Source organism: Podarcis pityusensis (genome assembly GCF_964106645.2).
Source record: "Podarcis pityusensis genome assembly, chromosome: 5".
NCBI lineage: Eukaryota > Metazoa > Chordata > Lepidosauria > Squamata > Lacertidae > Podarcis > Podarcis pityusensis.
Window position 1 is genome coordinate 39,354,783 of NC_138032.1, and position 12,925 is coordinate 39,367,707.

At 41.8% G+C, this 12,925-nt stretch overlaps 1 protein-coding gene across 22 annotated transcripts in view; it reads left to right on the forward strand.

Moving 5' to 3' along the window:
• KIF1A (kinesin family member 1A) overlaps positions 1-11,595 on the forward strand; it is a 116,619-nt gene extending 105,024 nt beyond the window's left edge. For 12 of the 22 annotated variants that reach the window (XM_081006631.1, XM_081006642.1, XM_081006646.1 and 9 more), the window contains 10 exons: positions 273-406; positions 1,163-1,224; positions 2,129-2,274; positions 2,417-2,629; positions 3,495-3,572; positions 4,213-4,337; positions 4,481-4,627; positions 5,763-5,955; positions 7,226-7,344; positions 7,666-11,595. In XM_081006631.1, the coding sequence (XP_080862757.1) occupies positions 273-406; positions 1,163-1,224; positions 2,129-2,274; positions 2,417-2,629; positions 3,495-3,572; positions 4,213-4,337; positions 4,481-4,627; positions 5,763-5,955; positions 7,226-7,344; positions 7,666-7,708 (1,260 nt within the window). In that variant the 3' untranslated portion in view covers positions 7,709-11,595. The remainder of the gene's footprint in view (positions 1-272; positions 407-1,162; positions 1,225-2,128; positions 2,275-2,416; positions 2,630-3,494; positions 3,573-4,212; positions 4,338-4,480; positions 4,628-5,762; positions 5,956-7,225; positions 7,345-7,665) is intronic. The other 10 variants (XM_081006652.1, XM_081006632.1, XM_081006633.1 and 7 more) reach the window with 1 other exon arrangement.
• Positions 11,596-12,925: the final 1,330 nt, after the last annotated feature.

Consider the following 12,925-nt stretch of genomic DNA (forward strand, 5'->3'; position numbering starts at 1 on the left):
AGCAAGGATTCCATGTAGCTGTATGTACAGGAAAGTGTATATAAGACTGTAGTTTTATGAGAGTAGCTCCAAATAGCAATGATATAAACATCTATGGATTATTAAGGATACATGCATGACATCATTGGGAAATCTGCTGCAGAACATCATTTTGCTCTTGAAGGCAAACTCACACCATCTGAGAGCCTTTCATTGTGTACCAACAGCCAAGAGCATCCCAGGAAAGCATTTTTAAAATTAAAAAAAACCTAGCAAGTATCCTCCTATTTTAGATGGAGAACTGCACCCAACCAGCTGTGATCACCAAAGATTTCTGCATGGTCTTCTACTCCAGAGATGCCAAACTCCCTGCTTCTCGATCCATCCGCAATCTTTTTGGAAGTGGGAGCCTTCGAGCCTCAGAAAGGTAAAGAAGTCTCATTTCCCGTTCTGCTGGCAGAATAAGAGCATACCTCAAAGAAGAAATACTTTTGATTTATTGGAAAGAATGCATATAAGCCTAGATATAAACATAGGGGTTACCAACTAATGTTTATTAGTTAAGAATATAAGAATAGTCCTGCTAGGTCAGGTTAGTGACCCATCTAGTCCAGCTTCCTGTTCTCACAGTGACCTACTAGATGCCCATGGAATGACCACAAGCAGGACTAAATTACAACAGCAGTCTCCCAGCAACTAGTATTTTGAAGCATACTGTCTGCACAACCATGGAGGCAATAGCCATTGTGGCTGGTAGTCACTGATAGGTTTATCCTCCATGAATTTGTCTAATCCTCTTTTAATTCTATCCAAGTTGGTGGCCATCACTGCCTCTTGTGGGAGATAATGCCATAATTTAACAATTTAACACTGTGATGTGTAAAGAAATACTTTCCATTACTAGTGTGACAGGGCTTAACCTTGCAGAAGCCATGCTGGTTACGCTTCAACGAGGTTTGTTCTCTCATATTTATATGGTTATTCCTTCTTTAACAATACTGTACTTTCTACCAGTTTTATTAGGACAGATGTAAAGCCAACTAGACTGTAATTTCCAGGATCCTCTCTGGATTCCTTTTAAAAAATTGATGTTATCTTGGCCATTGCATTTAATGTGCCACATGCACATGAAGGTCATTTATTCCAACACCATGCTCTGATGTTTCACTCTTTTTCCTTGCAGTAACCGTGTAACTGGGGTATATGAACTCAGCCTTTGTCGGGTGGCTGATGCTGGCAGTCCAGGTGAGAAACTTCTCTTTGGCTTTGGCTTTGGCTTTGGCTTCACTTTCTGATGGTCCTAATTAGCATTGTCATCATGAGAGGCCCGTAGGGGGGTGTTGGGGTTGTGCTAAGAGGAAAAGAATGTGTAACATTAGGAGAGTCAATTTTACTGTTGCCATGAGACTTATTTATTTTACATGAATGAATATGGGTGGCCCTTTGCATCTTAATACCTGAATTGTAAACATCCACAGAAGCATATCTGTCTGCAATGTCAGTGCAACATAACTTGAAAACTGCCCAAACATCATGCTTTTTTGGGGAAGTGTTGTGAAAACTAAGTGTTGTGAAAACTAGTAATGCACCATTCCTCTGGTTGCATTTTGAGGATTTGGGGCAGAGGGGGAGAGGAAGGCTGCATGCCTAAACAATATGATGCCCTAAAACAGGGGTGCAGATCTAGCCAATGGACTGGACCCTTACCTTCCCAACCCAACCCATTTTTAACAGGTAGGTTGGGCTGTCCCACCTGTCAATGACAACACCAGGTGACAACACTTTGCAAGCAGAGACAATCAACTGATCATTGGCCCCTGCAAAGTTGCATCTTTACCTGATGAGGGCAGATGGGCACGGCTTGGTCAAAATGACCTTGCCAACCAAATGAGGATTTAAATCTGTGCAAAGGCATTTGTTCTGTTAGTTATTGTATAGTAGAGAAGAACTACGGACTCCTATGTAGAAACCGCTTTACCACTAGTACAGTATGCTTTATGTTCATTTCTCTCTTCTTTTTTAATTGTGGAGTGCCTTGATGGGGAATATGTGAAGTTGGGAAATCTGCTTTAAAAGAAACACTGCCCACATGCTTTGCAGACTGGGCATGAGCAATGCTGAATGCAACCTGCAACTTTGTCCTTTGCAGGCATGCAAAGAAGACGAAGACGTGTGCTTGACACATCTGTGGCGTATGTGCGAGGCGAGGAGAACCTGGCAGGCTGGCGGCCCCGCAGCGACAGTCTCATCTTGGATCATCAGTGGGAATTGGAGAAACTGAGCCTCCTGCAAGAAGTAAGACTCAAGCCCAGTGGTCCTTATCCATATCCGTGTTGGCGGGAAGGGTGGGAAGACATGAGCTGTGTGGATTGACCTGTGTGAGATGACTCTCTGCAGATGTCTGTGACCTTACTTAGCCAGAGGTTTATTTCCGCAGGTTGAGAAAACAAGGCATTACCTGCTTCTGCGTGAGAAACTAGAGACAACCCAGCGCTTGGGTCTCGATTCCCTTTCCTCAAGCTCCTGTGAAGACTCGGATTCCCGCAGTACATCTTGTGTCTCCTCTCCAATCTCAGCAGATGGTACCCCTGAGGGGAGGAATTTGCCACTGGACACCCCCAGTGAGAGGCAGAAAGAACTTGCCGTCAAGGTATATGTTATTCTGGGGCAACACCATGCCAGTTACATCTTTGTCTTTGGCATGGCATGGGAATGGCATCCCTGGAACCTGCATTCTCATGGGGCCCAAACTGCTGGATAACGGTTGCAAGTCTCAGCATTGCCTTTCATTTATGAAACAGATGGTCTTCCCTGAGTGCGAGCAGGAGCTGAGGAAGGGAGTGAAAATGAGATTTCTGAGCAGAGGAGATTGTGGTCTTGCCGTAAATTTCTCTGTTCTGGTTTAGATGTTTCACATGAACTATATTGTCTGCCGTGGGAGGCTTAGAGGACATGCCAGTTACAAAGCTAGGCAAGGGCTTTAAGGTCTCCCTCTGACAGGAACAAAACAGCAACAGGAAATTCCTGTCTCCATCCAGATCCAACTAGATCCAGTGCCACCTTATGGCTAAACTATATAATAACACTATCCTCACACATCATCTATATCCAACTAGTTACAAGGCGGCACTGTGATGCCCAGCTCTGTTTAAGTAGATTGATGCATGAAGATGTGGATTTTGTGTGTGCAGTATATATGGTGAGGGTGCATGTGTGGTCCGTATGTGTGTCGACTGTGTGTGTGCTCTGTATGTGTGCTGTATATGTAGTGTGTGTGTGTGTGTGTGTGTGTGTGTGTGCACGTATATACTGTACACTGGCCCTGCCCATTGCTGACATGCACCCTTAGAGATGTAGTGGACCATCAATGTGATCTTCAGACTGGAAAAAGGGTTTACTATTCCTGCTCTACAGCATGCTTAGTATAATAGATAATTCTGTCCTGGTCAGGGCCAAGCCTCTTTTTACAACCTGTATCTCTTAATCTCTCCCCCCCCCCAACATCTTTTCTACAGTGCTTGCGCCTCCTTACACACACATTCAACAGAGAGTACACCCACAGCCATGTCTGTGTCAGCGCAAGTGAGAGCAAGGTAAGAGAAACTCTGTGCTTTTGTGGGGTGCCCTGTTACTCAACCAAGATGTGTGAATACTGATGGAAACGGTGGTATGAAACTGTATCCACAGTGGCTAATTAGCTGTCAGGCAGGTGGCACTTTTCTTTCAGGGACAGACAGGTGCAAAGAGCTGACTCTCTGAGGACAGAATTGTGGGAATAAAAGTGCATGTTGAAAAAACACCCCATGACTATGTCCTTCTCTGGGAACATACAAGCAGAAGGGGAAGGGCTGTAGCTCACTGGTAGAGTTCATCCTTTGCATGTATAACATCTCCCAGCATCTCTAGGTAGGCCTAAAAGAGACCCGTCTGAAACCCTGCCAGTCAGTGTAAACAATACTGAGCTAGGTGGATCAATTGTATCAGGCAGCTTCCTGTGCACCTAGAAACATTTGCCACAGGGCCATATTTGGGAAAATAAAAGGCATAGGTACTTCAGTAGCTCATTGGGCTGTATGCAAAAGTCATCATACTCAGAGTTTACCCATTGAAAATAGTAGACATTAACTTTTAATAGAAATTGATTTTGATGCTCATCCTCACCTTGTACTTCTTAGTTTAGAGAGGCCTGCAGTAAAGCAAGCAGCTCCAGCGATTAATTCTTTTTGTGTACAGCTATCTGAAATGTCAGTGACTCTGCTAAGAGACCCTTCCATGCCAGCCCTTGGTGGCTCCACCTTGACCCCCTCCTCCACCTGCCCATCATTGGTTGAAGGACGGTACAGTGGCACGGATGCCAGGTGAGGAAGATGGCAAAGCTAAGAATTTCAGATCAGTCTACAGACACATTTATGAGCACAGTTTCAGACGCTGTGTCAACTTATTTTTTTAAGGAGGCCAAAGTTGAGTTGAAATTACATACCTACCTGCCTTTCCTTTGCAGAACTCTGCAGCTCTCTTCAAGGGCAGAAAGCCCTGAATTTGAGCTCACAGTTGAAGGAGAACAAAAGAAATCCCCCACCTGTGGGCCTGAAGATGAAAAGGAGACCCAGCGCCTTTTGGTCCCTGATATTCAAGAGATCCGGGTCAGGTACAAGTTATGGGCTTTGTGGAAAGCATCTTATTTTTGACTAAACTGAAGGGTTCGTTGACCTAAGTACATGGTACATTTCTTTTCTTCTGTGCCTCTTCCCTTGGGAGGGAAGCAGTTGCATGGTGAAGAATGCAATAATTAACAGGAGTGCATTCCTTTTGAATTGAGCAGAGCTATTTCTAAGAAATGAAAATGGGTTCTGGGCAAGACCCTGCAAGCAAATCAATTCCTCCAATAGATCAGAAAATAGCTTGTTTTGTTATGAACTAAAATTGGACCCGATTGCTTCTTTGGGAGAGACAGTGTCCACTCTCTCTCTATGAGCTCCCTAATACCTTTTTATAGTGGCTGTTACTGCTGTTCTGGCAGGGGTGGCTTGGAGAGGGTGGGGTGTCTTTCTTCTTTTCTTTCCCTCCTCCCTTCCTCCCTTCCTGTCACCTGGAATATGACCATGCCAATGAACCAGGTGGCCTGGAGGGAAAGGGGAGGAAATACAAAACAACTATTTGACTTTTAGAAGACATCTGAAGGCAGCCCTGTTTAGGGAAGTTTTTTAATGTTTGAAGTTTTAAACTGTCTTTAGTGTTTTGTTGGGAGCCGCAAAGAGTAGCTGGGGAAACCCAGCCAGATGGGCGGGGTATAAATAATAAAATTATTATTATTATTATTATTATTATTATTATTATTATTTTCCCCACCTCACCTTGCTGCTGCCCAAACAGCAGCAGCAGCCACTGGTAGGGCAGGTTGTGGAATGGAGGAGTTCTTCCTTGGCTCCGATTAACATCCAAACTAGAATGTAACTCAGGGGTGTAACATTCCACATCATATGGAGGATGAACAATGTCAATGGATAATGTTATATTCTGAACCAAGGAATCACACAGTCCAGTAATGGCATCACATGTGCCTTCTCACTTAACATGTGCACCTCCCCACATGATAGGGATCTCCATGCAGAAAAAGAGAAATGAAGCAAACAAGTCAAGAGCATCCACAGGAGTATAACTTCTGGGGCAGAGGGAGGAACAAAGGCACAATTCTGGTGGTGCTAAAACTCTTTAGAAATCAATATGTGTGGTGCAGTTTCTATGCATTTACAAAGCATGATGCCAATGTGTCTCCTCTACAGCCCTATTGTCTCCAGGAAAGGCTACCTGCACTTTCTGGAGCCCCACACAAATGGGTGGGTGAAGCGCTATGTGGTTGTGAGACGCCCCTATGTCTACATCTACAACACCGACAAGGACTCTGTGGAGAGAGCAGTCCTCAATCTCTCATCAGCTCAGGTGGAATACAGTGAAGACCAGCAGGCGATGCTGAAAGTAAGGACAACTTCATAGGTTGGGCAAAATCAGAGAGTCCACAGCTAGTGCTTCTGGGTAATTTATTGGAGACTGGGCTGTAAGGGAAAGAAGAGGCCATGGCAATGGCTAAAATCCAGGAAGAGTGTGAAGTACAGAGAAAGGAATGACAGCAGAGACAGAGAATCTTAAGTGGCATAACCAGACCTGTTTCTGAACAAGCTACATCTAGCCTGTCTGTTGAGGGCAATTGCACCTGATGGTTTCAGAGTCTCCTCCCTTGAATGTGCGGGGGTGCAAAGCCATGTCAAGACAGCTAGAAACACATTCTGCAGGTATTGCAGTTAGTGTCAACCTAATATTTTGGCCTACTAGAAACAAACCAATGAACCGACAACAGATTTGATGTCTTAAGTATGGTTTATAGGACATCCTTATATCCTCAGCCATGATTTGACAGCAGTGCTGCTTCTTAGAGTAGGAGTGGGACCAAAGGCAAAAAGTGAGCAGAGCAATGAAGATGGCCATCTCTTTATACAGCATACATTCCAGCCACACAAAAGTCAGAGGCACCTACACCCACACATCTTTCCACTCCATACCTGGGCAAGCCATTACCCACAGTTCAAGAACACATTACAGCCAAGCAAAGAACTTGAGGCAGGATTGCAGCTGGGCAGGTTAGAGCCTGAGGAAATGTGGGGTGGTGTAGCCTGGGAGAGTCCTGAGGGCCAGATAGAGAGGTTTGGGTGACCACATTTGGTCCCCAGATCTGAGATGCTCCCCCACTTCTTTAACATCAAAATATATATTTTCCTTTAATGACATTGCTATGCTCATGATTTCTCCAGTCCTGCAGGGAGGAGGAGGGATGTGGGAGGTAAGATCTCTCGGATCCTATCCCTCTCCTGTCCAGTTGTGCTTTAAATAAAAATAGGAGCTGAGTCTAAGGCTGAAGTGGAGTGGACATCTGGGCAGGATGATTCTGCAGGTAGACCGTGTAAGTAATAGCAGTGAACACTTTGAAGAATGGACGTGTCCTCCAGGATGAGGACAGAGAGCCAGGCCTGATAATTGTAAAGGGAACTGTGACTTACACATCTAGAGAAAGAAAGTGTTGAATTGTCTTACAAACTATTGGGGGCAGGGGCTGCTGCAACGCCAGTCATCGGATCTGGGACCATCTGGTTTGGCCTATAATATATGCACTCATTGCATTTTACTGTATGCTTCTTTGTATGCTTCTCCTCTACAACTGAGTCTCACATGCAACTTTACACCCCCGTTTTAGACCCCCAACACATTCGCAGTGTGCACTGAACATCGTGGGATCCTGTTGCAGGCAAGCAACGACAAGGATATGCATGATTGGCTGTATGCATTTAATCCTCTCCTGGCTGGATCAATAAGGTAACTGAATAGCTTAAAATCCCAAACCCCTCTCGACCAGAATTCTTCAAACTTGGGGGTCCTGATGTTGTTGAACTGCAGGTCCCGTCATTCCGAAACAGCTTAGCCAGTGGTCAGGGATGATGGGAATTGTAGTCCAACAATAAGAGGATCCAATGTTGAAGAACACCATCTAGAATAAGAACGACATTCAAGGCTTCAGCTGAGAAGTCTGGGTTTGTTTTTTGTCTCTTTGAACATGGGTTGGGGTTCTGAAGATTCCTCTACCTTATTTCTTTTCCCTATCCTTTCATTTTTCTTCTTCCTTGGTTTCTCTGACAGGTCCAAACTGTCTAGACGGAGGACAGCCCAAACCAGAATTTAGCCTAAAGGGCCGCCCATCTCATCAAACCAAGTGAAATAATGGGTGCTGTTTGAGGGTCCCCATTTTAAATTTGGATCTCTTCTGTCATTCATCCCGCCAGATGCCTGCGCCACAGAGCGATCCATCTCAAGTTACAGTTTCATTGGCCAAATTCATTTCTGTTGTAACTTTAGAAGCCTGGTACACCCTGGAATCCTTGTGCACATGTGATCTTCCGCCCATCTCTTTATTGGGTGACCTAGGTGACATATGACCACTAACAAAGCAAGAGTCTTTTTTTAAAAATAAAAATGATTTAATTTTTAAAGCAACTGTTCAATTTAAGGAGAAAAGAATCTGTAAAAGTGTGAACATTATAAAACATGTTACTCAAAGGAGATAAAAGTGATAGGATTGTGTTCAGCTAATTCATAACTTATTGACATTTTACTTGATAGAGCAAGAAAGAGTAGGATGAGATTATATTTATAAAGTATTTATTTCTATTTACTTCACTGAAAAATGTACATTCTGTTTATCATGTGGTGTTGTTTTTTTCCACCTACGCACATACATTATGCTGCATCTCATTTCTGCTGAAAGAAAAGATGTGGAAGTGAGTCGGTGTAGTGATGGGAGAGGGCCCTGTCAGCTATTTTTGTGAGCCTATCTTGGTTTTCTTTCAAATACTGCACTTGCTGCCTAGCAGGTTTCCCATTTTGAGCAAAAGGAATAGCTGGTAGGGAAGGGATTAAACGCCCTCTCCACTAGCATTATTTGTTCCCATGAGCAACCTCCAAAGGTTGCTTTTCATTTAAAGAAACAGTCAACACCCCCTCCCCAATCTATCAGTGGGATGCTACGTGCATCTGCATGTAACATTGAAATTGACCTTCAATCTTAATGGGGATGTTTTGCTGGAGGTGAGTTCATGTTTTCCCAAGAAAGGAATGGTGGGAGGGGGATTTGCTTCACCCTTTCCCCATCGGCCATTATTCATGGTATCGGAGGAACAAGTTGGGCCACTTTATCATCATTTTTGTTGCAGGCAGTGTTCAGTAAGTTCCTGTGACGCTCACACAACCACATCCTACACAGCAGTTGAAAATAGTAACAGTTGCACTATCTGAGAGAAGAATTGCATTTTCCAAGGTACTTAATAAAAACTCTCACAGTATTTAGGGAACACTTGGGAGAAATACAATATCTGCTCAAGCAGAAGTGCATCTTCAAGGGCCTGGGCTTCTCAGAATAAGTGAAAAACTACTATATGTTTATTACACTCAAAACTGATTGTCTGGAAATAACCATTGTCATTTTCTTTTAAGAGAAAAGTAGGTTTGAAATAGATTACTTTACGTAGCAAGACTGATAGGACCCTTGTATAAGATTTGAACACTGTGTTATAAAAGAGACCTCTTTTCACTCTTGTATCTAGTGATATGTTAAAAGTCTCCTTCAAAAATACACCTGCATCTTCAGCAATTATTTCTGGTAAAACAAATAGTCAATTTTATTTCAAATTTGGGTAAGACAAAGTAAAACAAATAATAGTTTTTTGGCACCAATCAATTAAGCATGACTCATATCTGATTTTAAGAATCTCCTGTTAACTCTTTATATATAGGAACCTATTTTACAGCCCACTCAAATCAATATGTGGTAGTTAATCCCCATGGTTTACATTCCCTTTATGCATAAACAGCAAAATTAAATACCCTTGGTGGCAACTTTGATTCATTTTAACTTCCCAGCCTAAGTCTAAATATTATATAATTAAAATCCATAACTGATTCTCAGTTTCTAATCAGTGGTGATTATTACTCTCTTATCAGTGTCTGATCTAGTAGAAGCCTTTCAACAACAAAATTTGCAGTCAGACAGCAACCAACTAATGAATTTCTCTGAAATGTCCTGAGTGATTGTCATGCTATAAGTTCAAAGTTACCTTGGGCTACGTTGAAGAAATCATCTGTACTTGTTTTAAAAAAGAACAGGACAAGTACAGCCCTGAACATGTTTCTTGGAAGTAAGTCTTTCAGTGTTCAGTGGGGCTTACTCCCAAGTAATTATGCACAGGATTGAAGGCTGTCCTAGAACAAGGAAGTCATATATAGGATCACAACACTTATCTTTCATACAAAAACATAACTTTAAAAATATTTTACTTCATTTATGTCCATATCAAATTGTCAAGAGATTTAATTATGTTAGTGGCAATGGATGAAGACGTTGTGTCAGTACCTTCCTTGTCCATACAATCAAGAGATGCAAAAATGTATATGTAACCTTGCCTTGTGAATGAAGAAGTAGAGCTTGGAAGAGCTGCATTTTATGGGGAGTGATAGATTGATAAGAGGCATGGCTTAGGTCAGCCAACCTGAAGACCATGTTCCTGACAGTGTGAATATTGGGCTACAGTCTGGTCTTGCTCAAGTGTTCCATGTTTCTGGGGCCAGCAAACCTGCAGACAACATGACTGACTTGAGTTAGGGATCAAAGGCTTGACCCAAAGCCCCTAAAAATGAAAGGCAATGTTTGACTCAGGGCTTAAATGCAATGACACACACACACAAAAAAAAAAGAATTGTGAACTCAACAAATTGACAATAGCTTAATGGAGATCATCCAGTCTCCAGCTAGCATGGATATCCTGAAAGGATTTGTTTGTTTAGTACTTTAGTTGGAATATTAAACAGAGATCTAATGGTCCATCATAGTGTTATTTAGATAACCCAGCATATCATTATGTTTGGCATATTTTCTGCTGGTTATGGCTTTATCCATTGCCAAAATGTCAAGCCACGTTGATATAGTTATCAACCACTCTTCAGACAATCTGAGAAGAGTCTCCACTGATTTACTGTCATTTTACTTAATTTGAAATGTAAAGATTTTTGAATGATCCTTTTATTAATTGTTTAATTTCAAGTATCATCTAGACCTTTGTTAGGGGGCAAAAAACAGCATTTCTGAATAAAGCATATTTTGGAAAGTCCTGCAGGAAAAGGAACCTATTAAATGAAGCATAAAATACTGACAGGATGGACTTCCATCTCTGCTCTGTTTCACACAACCATATCATTATAATTATCTCAAGGTGGAGGCTGGTGAGAGAAAATAATGTTATACAAGAAAAATAATTTCAGATTATGTCTTACTTATCCCATTCCATAGATTATATATTGGTTAGAGACTGGTCTTCAGTAACTGTAAAAGCCAGTGTTATTTTGTTCACATAAAACTCTTTCCCATTCCAATAAATTATTGGGAAATAAGGAGCTCACCTAAAATATCAAATGCTCTCTGAACTGCCCTTCTGTAGGGGGATAGCAGAGCCCAGTATAAGTAGTCTTATAAATTATCAAGGAGCAACAGGAAAGCAGAGAAACAAGTAAAAGCAGCGCAATTAGCTAATAACTGTGGGACTAAGAGGCGGTTGCTTATCCATATGGTAACATGCAAAAGTGACAACACAAGATGTATAACTCTCTAATATGCTCTTACTGTTTCTTTCTGTTGTGTGTTCAATGAACTGTAGGGAGGATCACTATCATTCATGAGCTGTGACTCAATATCAAGATCTTACTGTATAAAAATGAAGGTTGTGGTTACTTTTTATTTTTTATTAATCTTATTTTGCCTGTGCTTCCATTATCTAGTTTGTCCAAATGAGTTCTTCCTGTGACATCATCTCCAAATGCTGGGAGACCATTTCTCTTGCTTTGTATATATGTGATTGCTGTGGACACACCCTGTACCACTGTATAAATAACAATACTGAAGTAATCGAGTCTAGTTTTCTTGATGTCTTAAAGCTATTGAGTGTTGGAAATTAGGGTCTTCAACTGTTTGTGTACACTTAAGGCATTGTTCAGTTAAAGAAATAAATGTGGCATTTATGCAAATAGTGGACACTCTGTTCTTGACCTCTGGCTTGTTCTCTTAACCAAATGTTGTATTGTTTCATCAAAACAAAGCATTCTTTTTTTGGGGGGGGGGTTTAAATTCAGAAGTAAACAAATATGGAAAGTACTATTTTCCCAGTTCGTACAAGAGAGCTTTCCTTTAAATATTCTGTGCCTATAACGTTGATGGCCAGTTGGTGTCCATGCCCTATAGGCCACATGCCAGGTGAGAAAGGTACTCTTCTTATGCACAGAAGACAATTTTATCTTGCCCTAAGCAGCCCCACCAAATTTTATCAAAGGTACACACTTTTTTTAACCTTCAAATTGTTTTCAGAAGTCATGAGAGTGATATTCTACACGTTGGTGTTATTTTAAAGATGTCCAGCGATCTCCAACATGGCTTACAACTTATTAACACAACATATGACTCGCCAAAGCAGTTAAGACAATAATTTATTTTATTTAGAACACTTCCATTGTGTCGTTCACCCATGGTCAGCAAATGCACAATAAGCAGCACAATTATATATTATATAGACTATCTTAAAAGGAGAAAAAAAGAAAGAATGATATTACTAGTGTTAAAAATTGGGGCAAAGTAACTTTAAAACTGGCACTTAACATTAATGTGGTCAGCAGGCAAACATGTCTGGGGAGGACATTCCATATTGACAGAAAAGGTCTTGTCCCTGGTAGGCACTCACATAAACTTATGAAGGTGGGGAACACCCAGACCAGAATTTTTGCTGACAATCTTAATACACAGGCAGATGCATATGAGAGGTGGACTCTCCTAGTTCCTGGCTATGTAATATGTGACCCAATGTGGGTCAGAGCAAGCCTGGAGAATGGAGGATGACAGGGAGATGAAACAACAGGGAGATGAAAGAAAGGAGGAAAGACAGCTAACTAGGGCAAAAGGAGAAGAGGAAGCATGGGGGTTATCAGAGCAGTTGTGGCCTGATGAAGACTTACCTCTTTCAACATGCTTTTTAAGTTGACTCTTTCAGAGTCTGCATCTGTGTTGGAATTGTTTTAAATATGCTACTGTTTTGTTGCTTGTTGTTTGCCACGCTGGGCTCCTTTGGAAGGAAGGGCAGGAAATAAATTTAATAATAAATAAATAAAAGCACATGCTCTACCACTGAGCCTATGGACCACTTTGTCAATATTAAATACCCCTCCAACCCAACATCACAGGACACCATTCCTTGCAGCCTATGGCACCTCTGGATAAGCTGAAAGACATAGCGAGCAAATATTTTTTCTAACCACAATTCAATTAATGTAGGCTGGGTGGACAGTTGCAAAAGAGTACAGGGCTCTG